At 46.4% G+C, this 18,371-nt stretch overlaps 1 protein-coding gene across 1 annotated transcript; it reads left to right on the top strand.

Moving 5' to 3' along the window:
* Window positions 1-8,020: 8,020 nt before the first annotated feature.
* On the top strand, window positions 8,021-16,474 carry UBL4A (ubiquitin like 4A). The gene is made up of 4 exons (XM_082205676.1): window positions 8,021-8,207; window positions 12,924-13,029; window positions 14,918-15,123; window positions 16,202-16,474. Exons 1-4 carry the CDS (start codon window positions 8,160-8,162, stop codon window positions 16,310-16,312), a joined length of 471 nt encoding a protein of 156 aa, XP_082061802.1. The 5' UTR covers window positions 8,021-8,159; the 3' UTR covers window positions 16,313-16,474.
* Window positions 16,475-18,371: the final 1,897 nt, after the last annotated feature.

The following is an 18,371-nucleotide window of genomic DNA, read 5'->3' as shown; positions in this document are numbered from 1 at the left end:
ATAGATCGCAGTCTGCTTGCCTTTCACCATTTCCAGGCTGGCTGTGTCTTGCATACCACAGGGGACATGGTGGGAGGGTGGTGACATTTGTGCCCAGTCCTCTCATCCAGCACAGTTTGTTCTGAGGGCAGTGATCGTTTGCTGCGTTGAGTGTCTCAATTAAAGGTGTTTGATCTTGTGCCAGAGAAAAACAGTGACTTTACTACTACTAAACTGCCCTTCTCACCCGTCAGCTTAAAGAGTCTAATCTACTTTTTCAACTATGGCCCCAAATCCATTTTATGGACCACTTTCCCTTTCATCACCCCCCTCACCCTCCCCTGCACTGCCTGGTTGGGTGGACAGAGCTGGAGATGGATTAACAATCAGGCAGAGAATGGAGTAAAGTAAGACACACCCCCACCCATCTAAACTGGGAGCCCCTCATGCGTTGTAAGTATTCAGGAGAGGTAAGGAGATGCCTGTTCTGTTCTACTCTTGGTGGGGAGAGGCATGTTCTGCTCCAAAAGTCTTCATGGAATGGTTTGTTTGTTTCATTGTTTGATAGGGCAGTAAGGATGAGTACTGGCTAATGCTTGCAATCCTACCCGCGCTAGGGACTCATTGAAATTCAGTGGGAATTGTTTCTTAGTCAACATGCATAGGATTACATTGTAAATTTTGACATTGGCCTGCCAGCAAGGCTCTTGGGTAATGGTCGGAGTTGTGTGTAATGGGAGTTGTAATCTAGCTTTGAAGAGGAAGTTAAATGAAAAAGAGAAGTGGTATCATAGATGCATTCTGGAAAGGTCAGGGTGGGGGTGGGGTTTCAACTAATGAAAATTGTGGGATTAGCAGGACGTTCATAACTGTTCCGCATCTGTGGATGAGGGTTGCCTAAGGGCATCAGATGTATAGAATTCAAATTCAGTCGGCGTAGAGCTCCCATATCCTTTAATCCATTGCTGGGCATTATCTTTGTCGATTTGCTGGGCTATTTCCATTACTTAGAGGTGGGTGTTGGAGGACGGTTACTTTCCACTCTCGAAATAACTTCTTTGTGGTCAGGTGTCGTGTTTTTCTCTCCTCCTTGCATATCCCATGTCAGCCCAGATACAGCTGCTCTTCCAGGATGTCTGCATCAATTTTACCAACACCTCCACTCTGCAGCCCCATTGGGTAGCAGAGCTGGAACCTGCTCACCTAAGAGCTTCTGGGCAATGTCTTTATTAACATAGGCGTCACAGATTAAAAAGAAAAAAGTGTTAGCATGAAGGCCACTTGATAGAGCCCACCTAGAGTGCCAAGTGTACCCAAAGGTAGGCTGTTGAAGGGGCAGGACTGCCATATTGTGCTTTGCGAAGTAGAAGTGGTTGACTAATACTTCCCCACCCCTGCTGATAAAAGAAAAATCCCATATCCTCTAAACTCCTCTACTTCCCGTGAAGGGAGTATGAGATAGGGCTTGAAAGGCAAGATGGGGGAACACTCGTGTGTTGGAATAAAAGTATTTGGGGAAGTTTTTATGAGGCCTTTTTGCTCATTTCCCCCCTTTGATATCTTTCTTAGTTCCCACAGCGTTAGTGGTTGTGATGTGTAGATAGCCATTCAAAGGAGCAGGTTGAAATTTGTCAGTTTGGCTTAGGAGTTTCTGTGACTATGTTAACACAAAAACAGTGGTTCCATATAAGTATATTATTATTAATTCCATATCAGCATCTGTTTCTACAAATAAATAAAATGTGTAGATTAGCAATTGGGAGTAAATGGCTGAAGGGCATAAGAGGCTCCTGCCAAAGCCTCTGTGGCTATTTACACAAGGGAGCTACAAAGGTGAGGAGTTCCTCTCAGGCAAGATATTGCCCAACTCATTTCAGGAGGAATACCTTTGAAAGCGCAGGTCAGGGCTGGGTACACACCATACATTCAAAGCCCCCACACGCCAAATCCTGGTAACTGCAGTTTACCCTTTGCAAAGCATCTTAACAAGCTGCAGTTCTCAGGATTCCTTTACATGCAGCCCAGTTTGGGTGTTAGTGGGCCCAGTTTGCACTTTCAGAGCACTGGACAGCCTCCTAAATGAGGTGAGCTGACTGAAGGTACTGATCAGACTGGCTGACAGCCAACCTGATTCATGTTTTCAAATGTGTCCCTCCGGCCACCGACCCATGGGGGTGGGGAATCAAAGCTCCTCATTGATTTTTCTTCTGTAGGTTAATGGTCCCTGGTAAGATGTACCTCACCCCTGTGCCAAAGAATCATTTGTGTAAGGAGTGAGTCAGTGAGTGGAGCAAGTGTTGGTGACTTAGCATGTTACCAACATGGAATTTGAGGGCTCTTGTTGAAATAAGACTTATTTATCTGAAGATAAGCATGCCCACATTAAAAACTCTTGCTTCTCTCCCCATATTCTACACCCACTCCTAAAATCTTGAAGAATGTGGAATATCCCAAAATCAGATGATGACCAGTGGATGGTTGATAGATTGTGGGGGAGTGGCTCATAGTTTTAGAATAGTTCTACAAATCTCTTCATCTTGTGCTCCCCACATGCATAGAGCTTTGATGGTCTTTCTCAATCCCCAGCCTACTACTGCTGAGCTCTGATTTTTCAATAAACAAAAGCAAAAATATAAACATTTTGTGCAAATACATTTATTATGCATTTGTAAAAGTTGCAAGAAATCCCATCAAGCTTTTCTTTGGGGGAAGTTATAGAACCGTAATGCTCATTTCTGAGAACCGGACTTCAAGGTGGTGGGGCTTTACCTCAGATGTTCTTTGGAGTGGTATTGCCAGCCAGGCAATTGGATTGGACGTTGTATCGTGGCAATGCCTCCACTTGTTTTTAAAACTAAGAAATGCAATCATAACATGTCTAAGTCTGGCATTTCTTTTTCTTTTGTTGCTTTGCCTAAGATATTGAATCCAAAAATACAGGCTATTCAGCACCTGCTCCCATCATGCACACAGATAAATTATCCACAAATACCTGTATATTATTATCCTTTGAGTCAGGTCAGAGGCAAAAAAAAAGGAAAGAGAGACTGATAAGTGGAAAGGAATGAAGAGAACTAATTTGAGGGCAAGGTTAATCTAACTTGACAGGGCAGGTGGAATGCAATCCGCTCGGCACACCTGTCCGTGCATGCACACGCCTGCAGTGGCACTGTAGACAGGAAATTTCCATGAGATAAGATCACACTCTGTGATTACCTCCAGTTTACAAAAGAAAAAACACCTTCTCCCTCTGTAACTAGAGACATATATGCCACAACAGTGGAAGACGATTCCGCAATATCAGCAGCATTAACGGACGGAATACAATGAGATTCACAAGTACCAGACTGACTTTATTTCTGAAAGAATAAAAACACTGTCCCTGTTTGGCCACTACAAACATCTACCAACACATGAAAAAAATACAAGGGGGGGGACACTCTTCACTAAGTTGTGAAACTGGTTAAACATCAGTCTTTACAGAGGTTGCCAAGCTTTTGGAGCATGGGGACACATTTGCAAAGTGGAGAAACTGTTGTGGGCAGCCTATTGTGGGCAGCATCTGCTTTCCCAAGTTCAATCCCCACTGGCATCTCCAGGTATAGCTGGGAAAGAACCCTACCTGGAATCCCGGAGAGCAGCTGCCAGTCAGTGTGGACAGTACTGAGCTAGCTATACCAAGGGTCTGACTCAGTAGAAGGCAATTTTCTATTCCATTGACTACAATGAAGTGATTGTTTCAAGGTTAATTTCAGTGGGGAGAGGGTAGGTGGACACTGGGCTCCAGAGAAGGCCTGGGTGGTCACACACGAATGCTGGGAGGCGCCAAGTTGGCGACCCTGTAGGTATTTCAAATGTCGGTTTTAAAATTCTATTCTTCTGGCACAGGTATTAATGTGCAATGCTATTTATTGATGTTGAAACTGTCTTGACTGATTCACTTATCAATTGAATCGGATCAGAGATGTTTGTTTTTTAATCACAATAGATGTGTTAATTAGCTGATCAATATGCTACAATGTCTGTGACTGAAAAACTTTGTGTTTCAGATTCCAGTATCTTTTGTTCCAGCCCAAGTTTCACCCCTCTGCAGATATCTTTCTGAAGTACTACCTGGCTGTGCCTTCCTGGCAGACAGCTGTAGCAATATCCCAAGGGACATGGCTAATTGTGGTAATAAGATTTTACCTGCCTCAGATCCCAGTGCTGTTACCTTCCTGTTGTTCAATCCATGTGTTAATTAGCTCACCATGGTAGACAGAATAGGCTTGAACTGGTGAAATGCCAATTCAAATCCTCACACAGCCATGAAGCTCACTTAGGGCTCATCTACACTTACTTTTGCTATGCACTTTCCAGGCACAGGTCTGGGCTTTCCAGGTCTGCGTCTGAGCAGGGTTTTTCCCTGGCGCTTTCCCCAGGAAAACCAGCATTTCATTGCTGAATCAGACCAAATGGCAATCCATGGAAACATGGCGCAAAAGGAAGTGTGGGCCTTAGTGGGCCTTTGATGACCAACCAACTGGAAAACTACAACATATAAAGGAGGGCGTAGGAAACATTTTATTTGCATAAATCCCAAGCCCAGTCTAATAGATGATGTTGTTTCTAGCAGAACAACTAGTGGTGCTGTTTAAATAGTAAACTTCTCAAAACTGCTGATGCCATGCTGACAGCAAAGTATTTTCTAGAACATGGCAGTATAACTGGCAATGGCAATTTGAAAAGTCCAGTAAGAAGAAAGGAAGGTCGTAGGAAGCTGCCTTATACTGAAGCTGCATTCACATCATACTTTGAAGCACATTTATATTACATGGCTTTCCCCAGGAATCCTGGAACTGTAATGGCGCCGCGAACTGTAGCTCTGGGAGGGGCACATTACTGTCCCCAGGATTCTTCAGAGGAAGCCATGAGATTTAAATATGCTTAAAATGTATGGGGTGTGTGCAGTCTCGGTATAAGGCAGCTTCCTATGTACCTATGATCTCTCCTTCCTTGTTTTAGTCTGGTACAGTGGTGCCCCGCAAGACGAATGCCTCTCAAGACGGAAAACTCGCTAGACGAAAGAGTTTTCCATTTTGGAGGTGCTTCGCAAAACGAATCTCCTATGGGCTTGCTTCGCAAGACGACAATGTCTTGCGAGTTCCTGCGGGGTTTTTTTCCTCCCCCCCCCTTTTCTAAGCCGCTAAGCAGCTTATCAGCTGATCCGATAAGCCGCTAAAAGCCGCTAATAGCGCTAATAGCTCTAATCCACTAATCCGTCAATGGGCTTGCTTCGCAAGACGAAAAAACCGCTAGACGAAGGGAATCACAGAACGGATTCTTTTCGTCTTGCGAGGCACCACTGTACTCAGAAATGCTGCTTGTGTGCCGTGTGTGCTACAACTTGAACACCTGCCCCTGTAGCAACTGGGTTACTGCTGTCTGTTCCACTGGACTCTTGGGAGGGTTTGATTTTTGGTTTTTTAAACAATTTTTTTTAACATTTTTATTGCAATTTAAAATTCCAGGTACACATCAACTTTTTCTTTACATTAACATACATCTTCTACTTTATTCTTCTACACATATTTGCATACTCTAAATAATAATTATTGACTTCCCTGTACCTCTTAACAGCTGCTTCTTCTCTATTTCATTTTCTTTTGTACTGTGTCAAAATCCTACCAACCTTCTCTTTATATATGATTAAGTATTTTGTAATTTTGTGAAATTTACTCTAGGCACATCCAAGCTTTGATTTGGGAACCATGTTTACACATATAATTTTTAAAACAATCCTGTTCTTTTTTTATCCTTAAGCTCGAGTGATATAACAGTATCACCAAGTGTTCCACGCTGCCCATATTTCCAGTGCAATTAGCACACTCAGAGTGAAGGGGCTTAGGAAACGAAGCAAACTTTTAAAGCAGAGCTGGGTTATGTTCCCATTTTGTTCAAGTGTTTTGAAATAACCATGCCCGTTCGCTCCCAAAAAGTTGTATTGCTTGCTAGAGGAGCCTGCTTCATCTGATTGTTAAGAAGAAAAGGTTTTACGGAGAAAAAGGCAGCCCAATTTATCAAAATGGAACACTTCCCCATGAAGAAAGGCTATATAGATTACAGGTGTACTTTGGATCCTGAACGCCTTGCAAGTTGAACGTTTTTGCTCCCGAAAGCCACAAACCTGGAAGTGAGTGTTCCGGTTTGCGAATGTTCTTTGGAACCTGAATATCTGACGTGGCTTGCTGCAGCCAATCGGAAGCCATGCCTTGGTTTCTGAATGTTCTGGAAGTTGAACGGACTTCCGGAACGGATTCCGTTGGACTTCCGAGTTACCACTGTAGTACCTTTTGGTTTATGAAAAAGGTAAGTAAGAGGGGTTGGGATGGATGATAACAGCATGAGAATCATAGAACTGTAGAGTTGGAAGGGACCCCAAGAGTCATCTAGTATAACCCCCTGCAATGCAGTAATAAAAAAGCCTTACCGGATCATGCTAATGCCTTATCTAACACAACATTCTGTTTCCGACAGCCACTACATACATGCCTATGGGAAGTCCGTAGGCAGGTTATGAATACAACAGCTTGCTGACAATGCTAAAGTTGGTATTTATTTACTTACTTACTTACTTACTTGCCTTTTTCCCTGATGGGACTCATGCATGAAAACTTTAAAAAGAAGCACTTGCCTGGCCAGCAAAAAGAGCAGACGGCTTGTAAAGGCAAAATTATAGATATGATACATGCTTTCACAAATTAGAACCACCAGTTTTGTAGGCAAGTGCACAGGCGAGTCCACTGAATGTGCTCTGGTGTGTGTGTCAGGGACCCCTTTGTATTTTTTTTGGGGGGGAGGGAAAAAAACCCTCAATGTTTTGCTCTCTCCATAGCAGAGGAAAGAAAGTCGGGACCAACCTACTGAAGTTCATCATTAGTGTTTTATAGACGCATGACAGACACACGATGTAAAGGAGTGTCAGCTTGGCTCTGTGGGTGCTGCAGCGTCCATGGTCCTGGCACTGAAATTTGTGGGTTCCCGGCCCCTTCACGTGGAATTTTATGGGTGCTCCCAGGGCCCCAGGACATTGGCACCTCTGTGAGCGAGTGATCCTGCCCAGAGAGAGAGAGAGAGAGAGAGAGAGCAACACAGTGACATTTTCTAGCTTCTTTTGTGCTTTGAGAGGCAGCACACAGGCCCAGATGGAGGGGTGGCCACATGGGCCACTTGGCCCGGGCCTCCGATTCCAAAGGGGGCCTTGGTCAGCATATTTATCTATATTTTCCATTTTGTCTTTATATGCAGATACGGTTCAAGCCTTGAAATAAAATTATTTGTCAGCATAACTCTTGTGAAAATTATTTATATACTTATTTATAAGACTTCAGTTATCCCCAGGGTAAAAAAAAAAGGGGGGGCACATTATCTGGCTGGCTCGGGCCTCTGCCTGGCTCTGCAAGGCCCTGGCGGCACAACTACTGGGTTTATTTCAAAGCACTTCAACGAAGGAAAGCTTCGAGTCCGCCTGGATTTCGGCCTTTTATATTGCCTCCTGTTCATTTCTACCGATTTCGCCCCGCGCTTGGCAGATTTCAAGCGCCGCGATCTACAAGCTACAAATCAATTAATCAACTAATTAATTTCATAAAATTTACACACCTCAAAAACCCTCAAAGCGGTTTACAAAAAGATAAAACAACAGAATCGGGGGGGGGACTCACAACCCTACTTTAAAACATACACAAGTTAAAATACCGAAAATGAAAATGAAAATAAAATTACCTCCGCTTTCTAAGCATCTTATTAAAGTCTCTCAGGCTGCGACCCCCAGGCTCCCTTATTCCCACTCTACCCCACCTCCACTCTATGGTTAATCACTCCCGGGCACGTGAGCCTTTGCATCATAGAGTTTCATATGACGTAAAAGAGGTTGGGTTTCGCCGCGCCCGCCGCCTTCCGGTCTCTCGGATGTTGCGCTCCTCCTACAGACTCAACTTCCGCCTCTCTGGCCGCTTTCTCTCTCTGGCAGCTTCAGTGCGCGTGCGGCCCCCGTCGAGATGAGAGGCCTCGGCGTCTTCCTTTCGCCTACGTAGCTTCCCTTCGCCGCGCCGCTCTGCCTTCCGGACAGCTTCTTCCGCGCGTGTCTATGGTTCAGTTAAAGGGGCCGCTTCTGGCTTTCCGAGCTGCGGGGTCCCGAGATGCTGCTTACGGTGAAGGCGCTCCAGGGCCGGGAATGCAGCCTCCAGGTATCCCTCCTCCTGCTGCTCCCGGGCGGTGGGATGCCGAGTCAGGGGCCGAGGCCCGAGCTGGGTGTGGGCTGCTGCCTGGGTGTAGCCCTCGCCCGCCCCAAGCCCAGAGGAGCCACCTGGCCTGGAGGAAGGAGGCCGAGGGCGGCAGGAGCGGGTGGGGGGCCGGAGGGCAGCGAGGGGTCCCTTCCAGGATGAAGAGAGCACAGCACAGGTTAAAATAACCTCTCAAAGGCCCTGCTGATGGCATTTTACCATTGTACACTGTGGAGAATGTATTAACTTATGGTCTGTGTGTGTGGTTTGGGAGCTACACAGTCAGGGGGAAAACAAGGCTGTCCAGGGTTGTAAAGACTGCGGAGATAATAATTGGGTGCACTCTTCCCACCCTGGATCAAATCTACGTTTCCAGGTGCCATAAGAAAGCTGCAAGATAGCGCAGGATAGTGCCCACCCCGGAAATGATCTCTTTCAGCTTCTGCCTTCTGGAAGAAGGTCCAGGGTTTTAAAGACTAGGACTAGCTGACTGAGAAACAGTTTCTATTCAAATGCGATTTTGGTTTTAAACACAGTGTAAGGCAGTCTCTAAAGGAGTGTATTGTATTTAATTATGCCAACCTAGCGGTTCGAAAGCATGTCAAAGTGCAAGTAGATAAATAGGTATCACTCTGGAGGGGGGAAAGGTAAATGGCATTTCTGTGCGCTGCTCTGGTTCGCCAGAAGCGGCTTAGTCCTGCTGGCCACATGACCCGGAAGCTGTACGCCGGCTCCCTCAGCCAATAAAGCGAGATGAGCGCCACAACCCCAGAGTCGGCCACGACTGGACCTAATGGTCAGGGGTCTCTTTACCTTTACATTTAAGGCAGTCTGTGAAGGAGTGTATTGTATTTTATTATGGGGTATGGAGTTTTTAGGGGACTAACAAGGCTGGGATAGCAGACTTGTTGGGTTTTGAATGTTTGATGTAGATTTTTTTCAATTTTGTTGTTCTGTATGGGACAATGACAAAGATTATCGTATCGTATAGATGGCTGTGAAGGGATCTCATGCACTCAGGGGGTGGGGGCTCCTGGGCAGATCTGACACCTCCCGGCCCTCAGCTGTTTCTCCTGCTGGCTTTTCCTTTCTCTGTTTACGAAGTCGAATTCAGCTCTGCCGCTGGAATATTTGTTTTCATAGAATGGTAGAGTTGGAAGGGACCCCGAGGGTCGTCTCGCTCTTCTCAGTCTCCTCTTCTCCAGGCTAAACATACCCAGCTCCTTCAACCGTTCCTCATAAGGCTTGGTTTCCAGACCCTTGGGCATCTTGGTCTCCCCCCTCTGCGCATCTTCCATCTTGTCAAATATCCTTCTTAATTTATGGTGCACAGAACTGGACACAGTATTCCAGGTGTGGTCTGACCAAGGCAAAATAGAGTGGTGGCATTGCTTCATTTCATAAAATGTATACACAGCTTGGTTGTAAAAGACAAACAAACCAAAAACCTCAAAAATACGAAATGGCATGTCATAGGTATGAGTTACCCGTGCGTAAACTGGTGCCTTTCTCGGTTAATTTGCCTTGTTAAACCTTTCTGACTGCACAGCCCCTTCTCATCGTGGCTGCCTCAGTCACTGGCAGAATCCGTCAGTGGGCGTTTCTTGAACCTCTTCCAACATAAAAGTTGTTTGACACCCAGTCTCCTCCTCCTCTCACTGCGCGGGAGTCTTCTGCGCAGGGAAGGCGTGGGCAGCGGAGGACCTGGGCTCTCCTCACTGATGTCCAGTGAAGAGTCCTGGAGCCCTCTCTCCACTTCCCCCGTCTGCCCCCCTTTATCCCTGGTGTTGCGCTGATTGGCTTCCCCCTCTACTGAGCTGTTTCTCCCCCTGCTGCTGGGTCCTTCGCCAGCATCATCTGGGAGCCTCCCCTTCGCCTCTTGCTCTGATGTCAGTTCCCTGACATGGCAGAATCAAGTTAAAATGCTAAAACGGATTAAAAGTGGCATCAACTTCTAAGTATCTGGGTGGGGTACCAAAAGGAGTACAATGAGGGCTCCTGCTTGAGCTCAGTAGGCAGGCAGTTCCAAAGTGCAGGCGTGGGCATGCTAAACAGCCAAGTTCTTACAAACGTGGAATGGGTACGGCGCCTGTAGTAGTTCCAATTCCATCCATTGGAGGAGTTGATTAGGGTAATGTGATCTTGTAGGTAAACTGGTCCTAAGTTCTTAAGGGCTTTACAGTGTCTGCTATCACTAGGGCTCACGCCCAGGATCTGGATAGAGGAAGGTAAGTGTTTCTAACCATGCATTCCGTGCCTTCCCTTTGCAGGAAAGTAACCACATGCCTTCGGGTCAGAGTTAAGGGCTCTTAATACAAGGTTGGGGTACCTGTGGGAGTTGGGAGACCAGCAACATTTGGAGGGTCAGAGGTTCCCCATCCCTGATTTAGCACATTTGTACCCCACATTTCTTCCATAACGCTCAAAGCAGACCAGACCCAAACCACCTCAGCTTCAGCAAGTGGTTGCATCATGGGGGAGGGTGGTTGTACTCGTGTTCTGTTTGCAAACTTCCCACAGGCATCTGGTTAGTCCAGGGGTCTGCAACCTTTAAGACAAAAAGAGCCACTTGGACCCGTTTCTGAAGGGGAAAAAAACTGGGAGCCGCAAAACCATTGTGACATTTAAAACAAATATATCTCCAGAGCCGCGATCTGACAGCGGGCGGGAAGGTGATGTCGGGACGGTGCGTGACTAACGCACGCACCGCCCCCATGCGACGTCGCAGCCAGTACAGTGCCCGCCACAGTGGGGAGTGTCGGGGCGCACAATGCGCCTCCTCTCCTCGCTAGTATCCGCCCCGGAGCCATGGCAAAGGTGTAAAAGAGCCACATGCGGCTCCAGAGCCGCGGGTTGCAGACCCCTGGGTTAGTCACTTTGGAAACAGAATGCCGGACTAGATGGTTCTTTATCCGATCTGGCAAGGTTCCTCTTGTGCTTTTATATCCCCTCAGATTGTACCTTGAAAAAAGATTACTTCCTTCCAAGGTTGGAACATCCAGTAATGTTAGGAGTACATTAAAAATGTATTTCATTTTTCATAAATCTCAAGTGATTTAACAGTAAAAAAATCAACAACTAAGACAGTTTCTCATATAAGAGCAAAACAATCTCCACTTAAAAGAACTGTTGAAAAATCAGAAGGTCTTCAGCAACACCAAAAAGACAATAGAGATGGTGTCTGTCTGATGTGCAGTACGAGGGAGTTCCAAAGGATAGATGCTGCCACACTAAGAACTCAATTCCTACATTGTATGGAACAGACCTCTTGCTGAGATAAGTGTTTGTAAGAGGCCCTCTCCTACCGAGAGCAGTAGTTCATTGGCTATATAAAGGGTAAGACCATCTTTTAAGGTATGGCTCTGTTGGTAAATCCTCAGCGCCTAGGACTTGCCGATCGCATGGTCGGCGGTTCGAATCCCCGCGGCAGGGTGCGCTCCCGTCGTTCAGTCCCAGTGCCTGCCAACCTAGCAGTTCGAAAGCACCCCTAAGTGCAAGTAGATAAATAGGGACCGCTTACTAGTGGGAAGGTAAACGGCGTTTCCGTGTGCTGCTCTGGTGCCGGTTCACCAGAGCAGCTTCGTCACGCTGGTCATGTGACCCGGAAGTGTCTCCAGGCAGCGCTGGCCCCCAGCCTCTTAAGTGAGATGGGCGCACAACCCTAGAGTCTGGCAAGACTGGCCCGTACGGGCAGGGGCACCTTTACCTTTTTACCCCCAAGCTGTATAGAAGGCTTTGAGCACCAGGACCAACACATTGAACTTAATGTGCATTGCTCTTCCTAAGCATTGCACACGCATGAACATGGTCGTTCTTATAACAATTGCTTAAGGCATCCCTGTATTTATAAAGATATCAATAAATGATAATAGTATTATTGTCATGTTACAGCTGGGAGAACAGACTTTCAGTGGTTTCAAGGGAAAACAGAGATTTTAACTATGAATTTGCAGTTCATACCTTATACAGTCAAACCTTGGCTCCCGAACGCCTGCTCCATTTTGGAACGTTACGGCTTCCAAACACCGAAAACCCAGAAGTAAATGCTCCAGTTTTCAAACGTTTTTCAGAAGCTGAATGTCTGACACGACTTCCGCTTGAGTGCAGGAAGCCACTGCAACTAGTCAGAACATTTCGGAAGCCGAATGGACTTCTGGAACAGATTACTTTCACCAATGAGGTTTGACTGTACTTTCTACCTTCAAGTGATATCAGCATTTTCATGCCTGGGAGAAAAAGGGGCCAACACTAACTTAAGTTGAAAAACACTATATGCCTACTTAGTAATATTATTTAACAACTACCTGAAAAGCAGAAAATATTCATGCTGTGAAAAGCTGCACTTACTGATCTTCTACCTTTCACAGGAGCTTTGCCAGAAGGAGGACGATAAAATTCCAGCCATTAATTTAGCATAGAACAAAATTATTTCCTGTGGACCAATTTGTCAATGGGGCAAGCTTCTTAGAGCAACTGGAGGGGGGTGGGAATTCACTCTGAAAAGGACCTGAAAATGGACAGGTACAGTAAGTGTAGTGTATATTACTGAACAAAAGGTTTGTTCAGCTCTTCTAGTTCTGTGCTTGACCAGGGCCTATATTCTCCAGCATATGAAAGCCCTTGCTCTGAGCCTGTCAACTTTGGGGGGCAGCCCCACTTCATCACATTCTTCCTTCTCAGGTCTCCCCAGATGAACGGATCTCCTCTCTCAAACGCTTGGTCTCCGAGAAGTTGAATGTCCCAGTATCTCAGCAGCGCCTGCTTTTCAAAGGCAAAGCTTTGGCAGGTGGGTGCTGATGGCGGTTTGGTGTGACTGTGTTGCTGGGCCTCTATGTTAGAGTATGGCAAGGCCAGTCCTATCATTAGGTAGAATAGCTGCCAGGTGAAATCATTCCTCTTCAACCAAGCCTTTGGGTAATTGACATCTGATACCCTTTTAAAAGGGACGCGGGTGGCGCTCCAGAGTCGGACACGACTGGCCCGTACGGGCAGGGATACCTTTACCTTTATCCTTTTAAAAGTGTGGTGGGAGAGGGGTGTTATTGGTTTGTTTTTCTTCTTATTTTTATTATATATTTTGTGTTTTTTATATTGCAATTTTATGTTGTGGGATCTGCAGATGAAGGGCGGTATACAAGCTTAATAAATAGTAATAATAAAACGAAGCAGCTGTCTCGGGCGGCAGAGTTTATTGAAAGGCTAGTAAGACGTTTATTTATTATTATTGTATTTTACTCTCAGAGTGAGGTGTTTGTGGGATTTCCTGTCTTGGACCAGACCTGACTGTGTGTGAGGGAAGGAGGGCATCTTTGGATAGGAATCAGTGGGATTGGTTTTGGGGCGTGTAAGTGGGGTTGTAAATGACCTGTATGTATATGTAAGAGATTCGCATTGATAGAGGAAATGCAATGTTTGAAATTCAAGAAAGCTTTTATCTGTACTGAAAGTATATTTTCTTATGCTTGCAACCTTTCTAAAAAAATTGCTACCTACAAATGGAGCTTGATGACTTCCTTTCATTTCCCTAATGTCTTCCCGAAGCATCCCAGCTATAGCTCTGATTTGTGCTGTTTTTTGTCTAAGCCTTTTCAAATCTCATTTGCCCTTATTTCATTGTGAGACTCATGGCAGTGAGATTTGTGACATGTTTCATAGAAAAGAATAGTCTCTTAAGATTTGCCAATATGCCCGCAAAACCCCCTGCTGTGGGGACTGGATGTTCTGTGACAATATGAAATAACCTGGTTTTCATAAGCCGAAACACAGATTTATTTTGCAGCAGATATTAAGAATCTATAATCTTTGCCTTTATGGGGGGCATATATTTTCTGCTGTGAACTCACAGCAAATGATGTTTTGACTTTTAATGCAAATGGAGATGTGACTAGCTAGGATTGTTGGAAATTTAGCACTCAAGATGAACAACTCCCATAATAATAATGATATTAATTCATTGCATACCCTGCTCATCTAACTGGGTTTCCCCATCCATTCTGGGCAGCTTCTAGCATAATAACAGCACAGCAAAAACACCAGACAATAAAAACTTCCTGATACAGGGCTGCCTTCAGATGTCTTCAGAAAGTTGTGTAGTAGCTTACCTGTTTGACATCTGATGGAAGGGCCTTCCACAGGGTGGGTGCCACTACCAAGAAGGCCCTGTACCTAGTTCCCTGTAACTTCACTTCTCGCAGCGGGGGACACACACTTCTGATCATTGGCTATGCCTGCCTGAGGCTGTTGGGAGTTGTAGTTCAGCAGCAGGGATACAAACTTAAATAAAATATTGGGGTGGAGGGAGCTAAGCCCCACCCCACATAATTGATCACATAACACAACACGCGCACACACACCATTTGAATGACAATGCCCATGAACTTTGTGGGGGCGCCAGGCCCCTCAAATATTTTATAAAGGGAGCTGAAGGAACCTCGGCCCCTAAAAGTTGGCTCCTACATTCAGCAGCATCAGGAAAACCAGAGGTTCTTCACACCTGCACTAGCTGGATGCTTTGCCCTTTAGTTTTCTGTAATAAATTGTATCCTTCCAGTCCGTGCAAAGCTATGGCTGGTGTGAGACCATAGCTTTGTGGCCCTGTGGAAGTTCTGGTTGCCAGAGTGAGGCCTCTTGCTGGCTGGCACCTGGCCTTTCAGCAGCTTGTGCTTCCTTCCCAGATGAACACCGTCTCTCTGATTACTCTATTGGACCCGAGTCAAAACTGAACCTTGTGATCAAGCCGCCAGAGAAGGCATCGCCTGAGGAACCTGGCCGCAGAGCTGGACCCCCACAGAACCCTGTCATCTGGCACACACTGGCCCAAGTCCTAGGCAGGCATTTCAGCGTAGCTGATGCTGAGAAGGTGTTGGAGCAATTGCAAAAGGTAACTTTCTAACAGGAGTGTCAGGGCCGTCTTAAGCATATCCGGCGCCGTGGTGCAAAGCTCCCTCTGGTGCCCCCCCCCTGGTTTTTTAGGGAGGACGGTGCCGCCGGCGGGACTGGAGGAGGCGGGCAGCGTCTGGAGGGTGGCTCCGACGGGGAAGAGGTGGAGGCTGGGTGTGATGCTTCTTGGCTCAGCTGGCCGCTTTGTGCCGTGGTGACCACCGCAGATGGAGGCTCCGGAGGCGGGCGAGGGCGGTGAGCTGATGCCGGGAGGTGCCGCATCCAGCCTCCACCTCTTCCCTGGCGCCCTCCAGAACTTGGCATCCTGTGCCAATGGCCTCTATGGGTAAGACACCCCTGAGGAGTATAGGTGGGAATCCCCTCAGGTTTGGCTTATTGGTTCCTGTGACCCTTGTGCAGCCTGATCTTAAGTGCCTTTCCTTGGAAGTAATTCCTACTGAGTTCAGTGAGGCTTACAGTACAGTCCTAACTATGGAGGGGGGCGGGAATCTCATTAAACTCAGTGGGCTTACACCCAGGCAAGTGAGGTTAGGACTGCAGCCTTGATCTTGACTGAGTGTGCTTGTGTTTGCAGTTTCAGCCTGCAAAACATTATTGCTGTCTTTATCTTATTCAGGCTGTAGTTCTGTACCCAGTTATCTGGGAGTAAGTCGCATTAAACTCAGTGGGATTTACTTCTGAGAAGACATATATAAGCTGTTGTACTGCCGGTGTCCCAACAGCTCCTTAGGAATAACATGCGTTTATTTGATGGAAGCGGGAGCTGAGAATGAGCCAGGCACCTGATTCATTCACACACATGCATCAAGTGTGTATGAATCAGACTCCAATGACTGCCCAAGATCACCCAATAAGCAGGATTTTTAACTTTTGTCCCCCACATCAAAATCTGTCACTGTATTTTAAAAGATTGCATTGGCTAACCTGCAAATCTACACACACAGCAGTTTCTCAATGGGACCCTTTTAACTACAAAATGTCTGACTATCTGGCAGGTGTGCTTCTGAACGCTGTGTTCAATTCTCTCTTTCTCTCTCCTCTCCCCCCCCCCATCCCAGGATTATGAGCGGAGCCTTCGATTACTGAGCTTGGATGACATTGAGCGCTTGGCCACACGCTTGCTTCACCCTGAGGTGGCTGAAGCTGTAGAAATGGGCTTTCTGGATTAGCTGGTGAACTTGGGGACTGAGCCTGCCTTTTTGGACAGAGAGCCCCTGGGCAGGGCCCAGCTTGGGGCTTAATGGGAGCGATCCCTCTGGACTGCTGTTAAAGGGGCACAGAGCATCTGTAGCCACTCCCCGTCCATTAAAGGTGGTGATGGGTGAGACTGATCTACTCTGTCTAGTGTGTTCGTCCGAAGTGGGGGAATGACTCTTGGGGAAAGATTGCTTGCCCAGTACTGAGAGATGCAGCTGCCATTGGTGTTGGGTGCTGCTGTGTTTAATAATATGGGGGGTTTCTTTTTCATCACCTAAGCCTGGTTGCATCTAATAGATTCATATTTATTGTTGTATCCAAAGGCCATCCTAAAAATAAAGTTTACCAAAATTTTCAGATGGAAAATCAAATCTGAATAACCCAAATTTAAAATACAAGTTTTGAAAACCTTAATATTGATGCTTTTGTGTGTGTGTGTGTGTGTGTGTGTTTGTGTGTGAGAGAGAGAGAGAGAGAGAGAGAGAGAGAGAACCCGACTTGCATTGTGCTGGGAGCAGAACGATGTTGCCTTTTTGCTAGTAGAACAGCCACTGAATCCAATCCAATATATGCTCATTCGAGGAGGAAAAACGCACAGCCCAGAAAACACAAAAACAGGAAATCAACAAGAGATGCTTACAGCATTCCTGGACACCCTACTAAAAACCATTAACCAGGGACTGTGCTGGCACTGCCGCCTGTATAATGCTTACCAGAGGATAGAGGCAGCCAATGAAATCACCAAGGTGCAGACATGTTCTCATCACACAGCCCTCCATCACTGCACACATAATGTCAACAGTAATGCCAGCGTGCCCACTTTCCATCAGTTCCTGTAGCACAAACAGCAGTGGCCCCAGCAGCACTAGTCCGTGGGCATCCCTATAATCAGAGGTTTTAATATTCTGATGCTCCTTATGAACACAACACACAGAGCGGAGAGAGGAGGACCCACATAATGAACGTAGCACCTCCATAGTTCCTTGGGTAGGGGTCCTGCAGGAAGTATACATGGCCCTCCTATGGACAAGGGTTCAAGACCTGCCCAGGGTGGAGAAGATTCCTTTGCCAAGCAGCCAAAGGCAGGGGCGAAGACACACTGGTAGTAGCCCCCATAGGCTCACTGCATGGGCCAGAGGGGCTGAGAAGCAGGAGCCAAGAGTGTGAGCCCCATTAGGAGGAAAGGATAACTATGGTCCTAGTTGCCTTCTGAATGCCTGTGAAGCAAGGGAAGTACTGTATTTTTTGCTCTATAAGACGCACCTAGTTTTAGAGGAGAACAAGAAAAAAAATATTCCCTCCCTCTCTGCGCAGTGCTCCTTCAGCGAAGCGGCACCTCACGCATAGAGTTATAAATGAAGCATTCAAACAGCATGGTAGATCCTCCATCTTCAGGATGCCACAAACAAACTCTCTGTAGATGTTTAGTTGTTGCTTATGTGGCTGTCAGAGGCAATTGCTAGTATTTCTTTGTGTGGTGTTTCTGGATGGTGGCCAGATAACCAGCTCAAGGAAACTGGATCTGCCTAACGGAAAGGCACCCCAAATCAAGGCTGTATAGTATATTCCAAGATTGTGCAGAAGAGACACTGTTCACTGCTGGCAAGCCGAAATGGACATGATGCAGGAGATCTGGGACTGAACCTCCAACATTTTCTTTTTCACTTAAAAGCAGCTGCAGAGAGCTATGCATGTCATCAAAGTCATGGCTCTGGGGAGGGGAGAGAGTGACCAGCCCCTGCCCCACCAGCAATGCTGTCAGTTCTAAATCTCCCTGCCCAAAATGTGCTTTGAGCATCCCTAGCAAGAAAAGGCAAGACTCTCTTTCTCCCCTCTTCAGCACTGTGGGGATCATAGCATCTTTGGTGTTTGTGTGTCTAGATAGGGTAATTTAGATCTGGGAAACAATCTCCTATTTCTCCCAGTATCTTTGCTTTTCAAGTAGGTGAATAAACACACAGGAAAGTCCAGTCGTTGATCTCTTTGTTTCAGGCCTTACAAGTTCTACTTACTTAACAGTGTATAGCCCAG

The sequence above is a fragment of the Podarcis vaucheri genome (genome assembly GCF_965113315.1).
Source record: "Podarcis vaucheri genome assembly, chromosome: 17".
Lineage (NCBI taxonomy): Eukaryota > Metazoa > Chordata > Lepidosauria > Squamata > Lacertidae > Podarcis > Podarcis vaucheri.
Note: the sequence above shows the minus strand (reverse complement) of the source record. Positions and strands in the feature narration are given on the sequence as shown.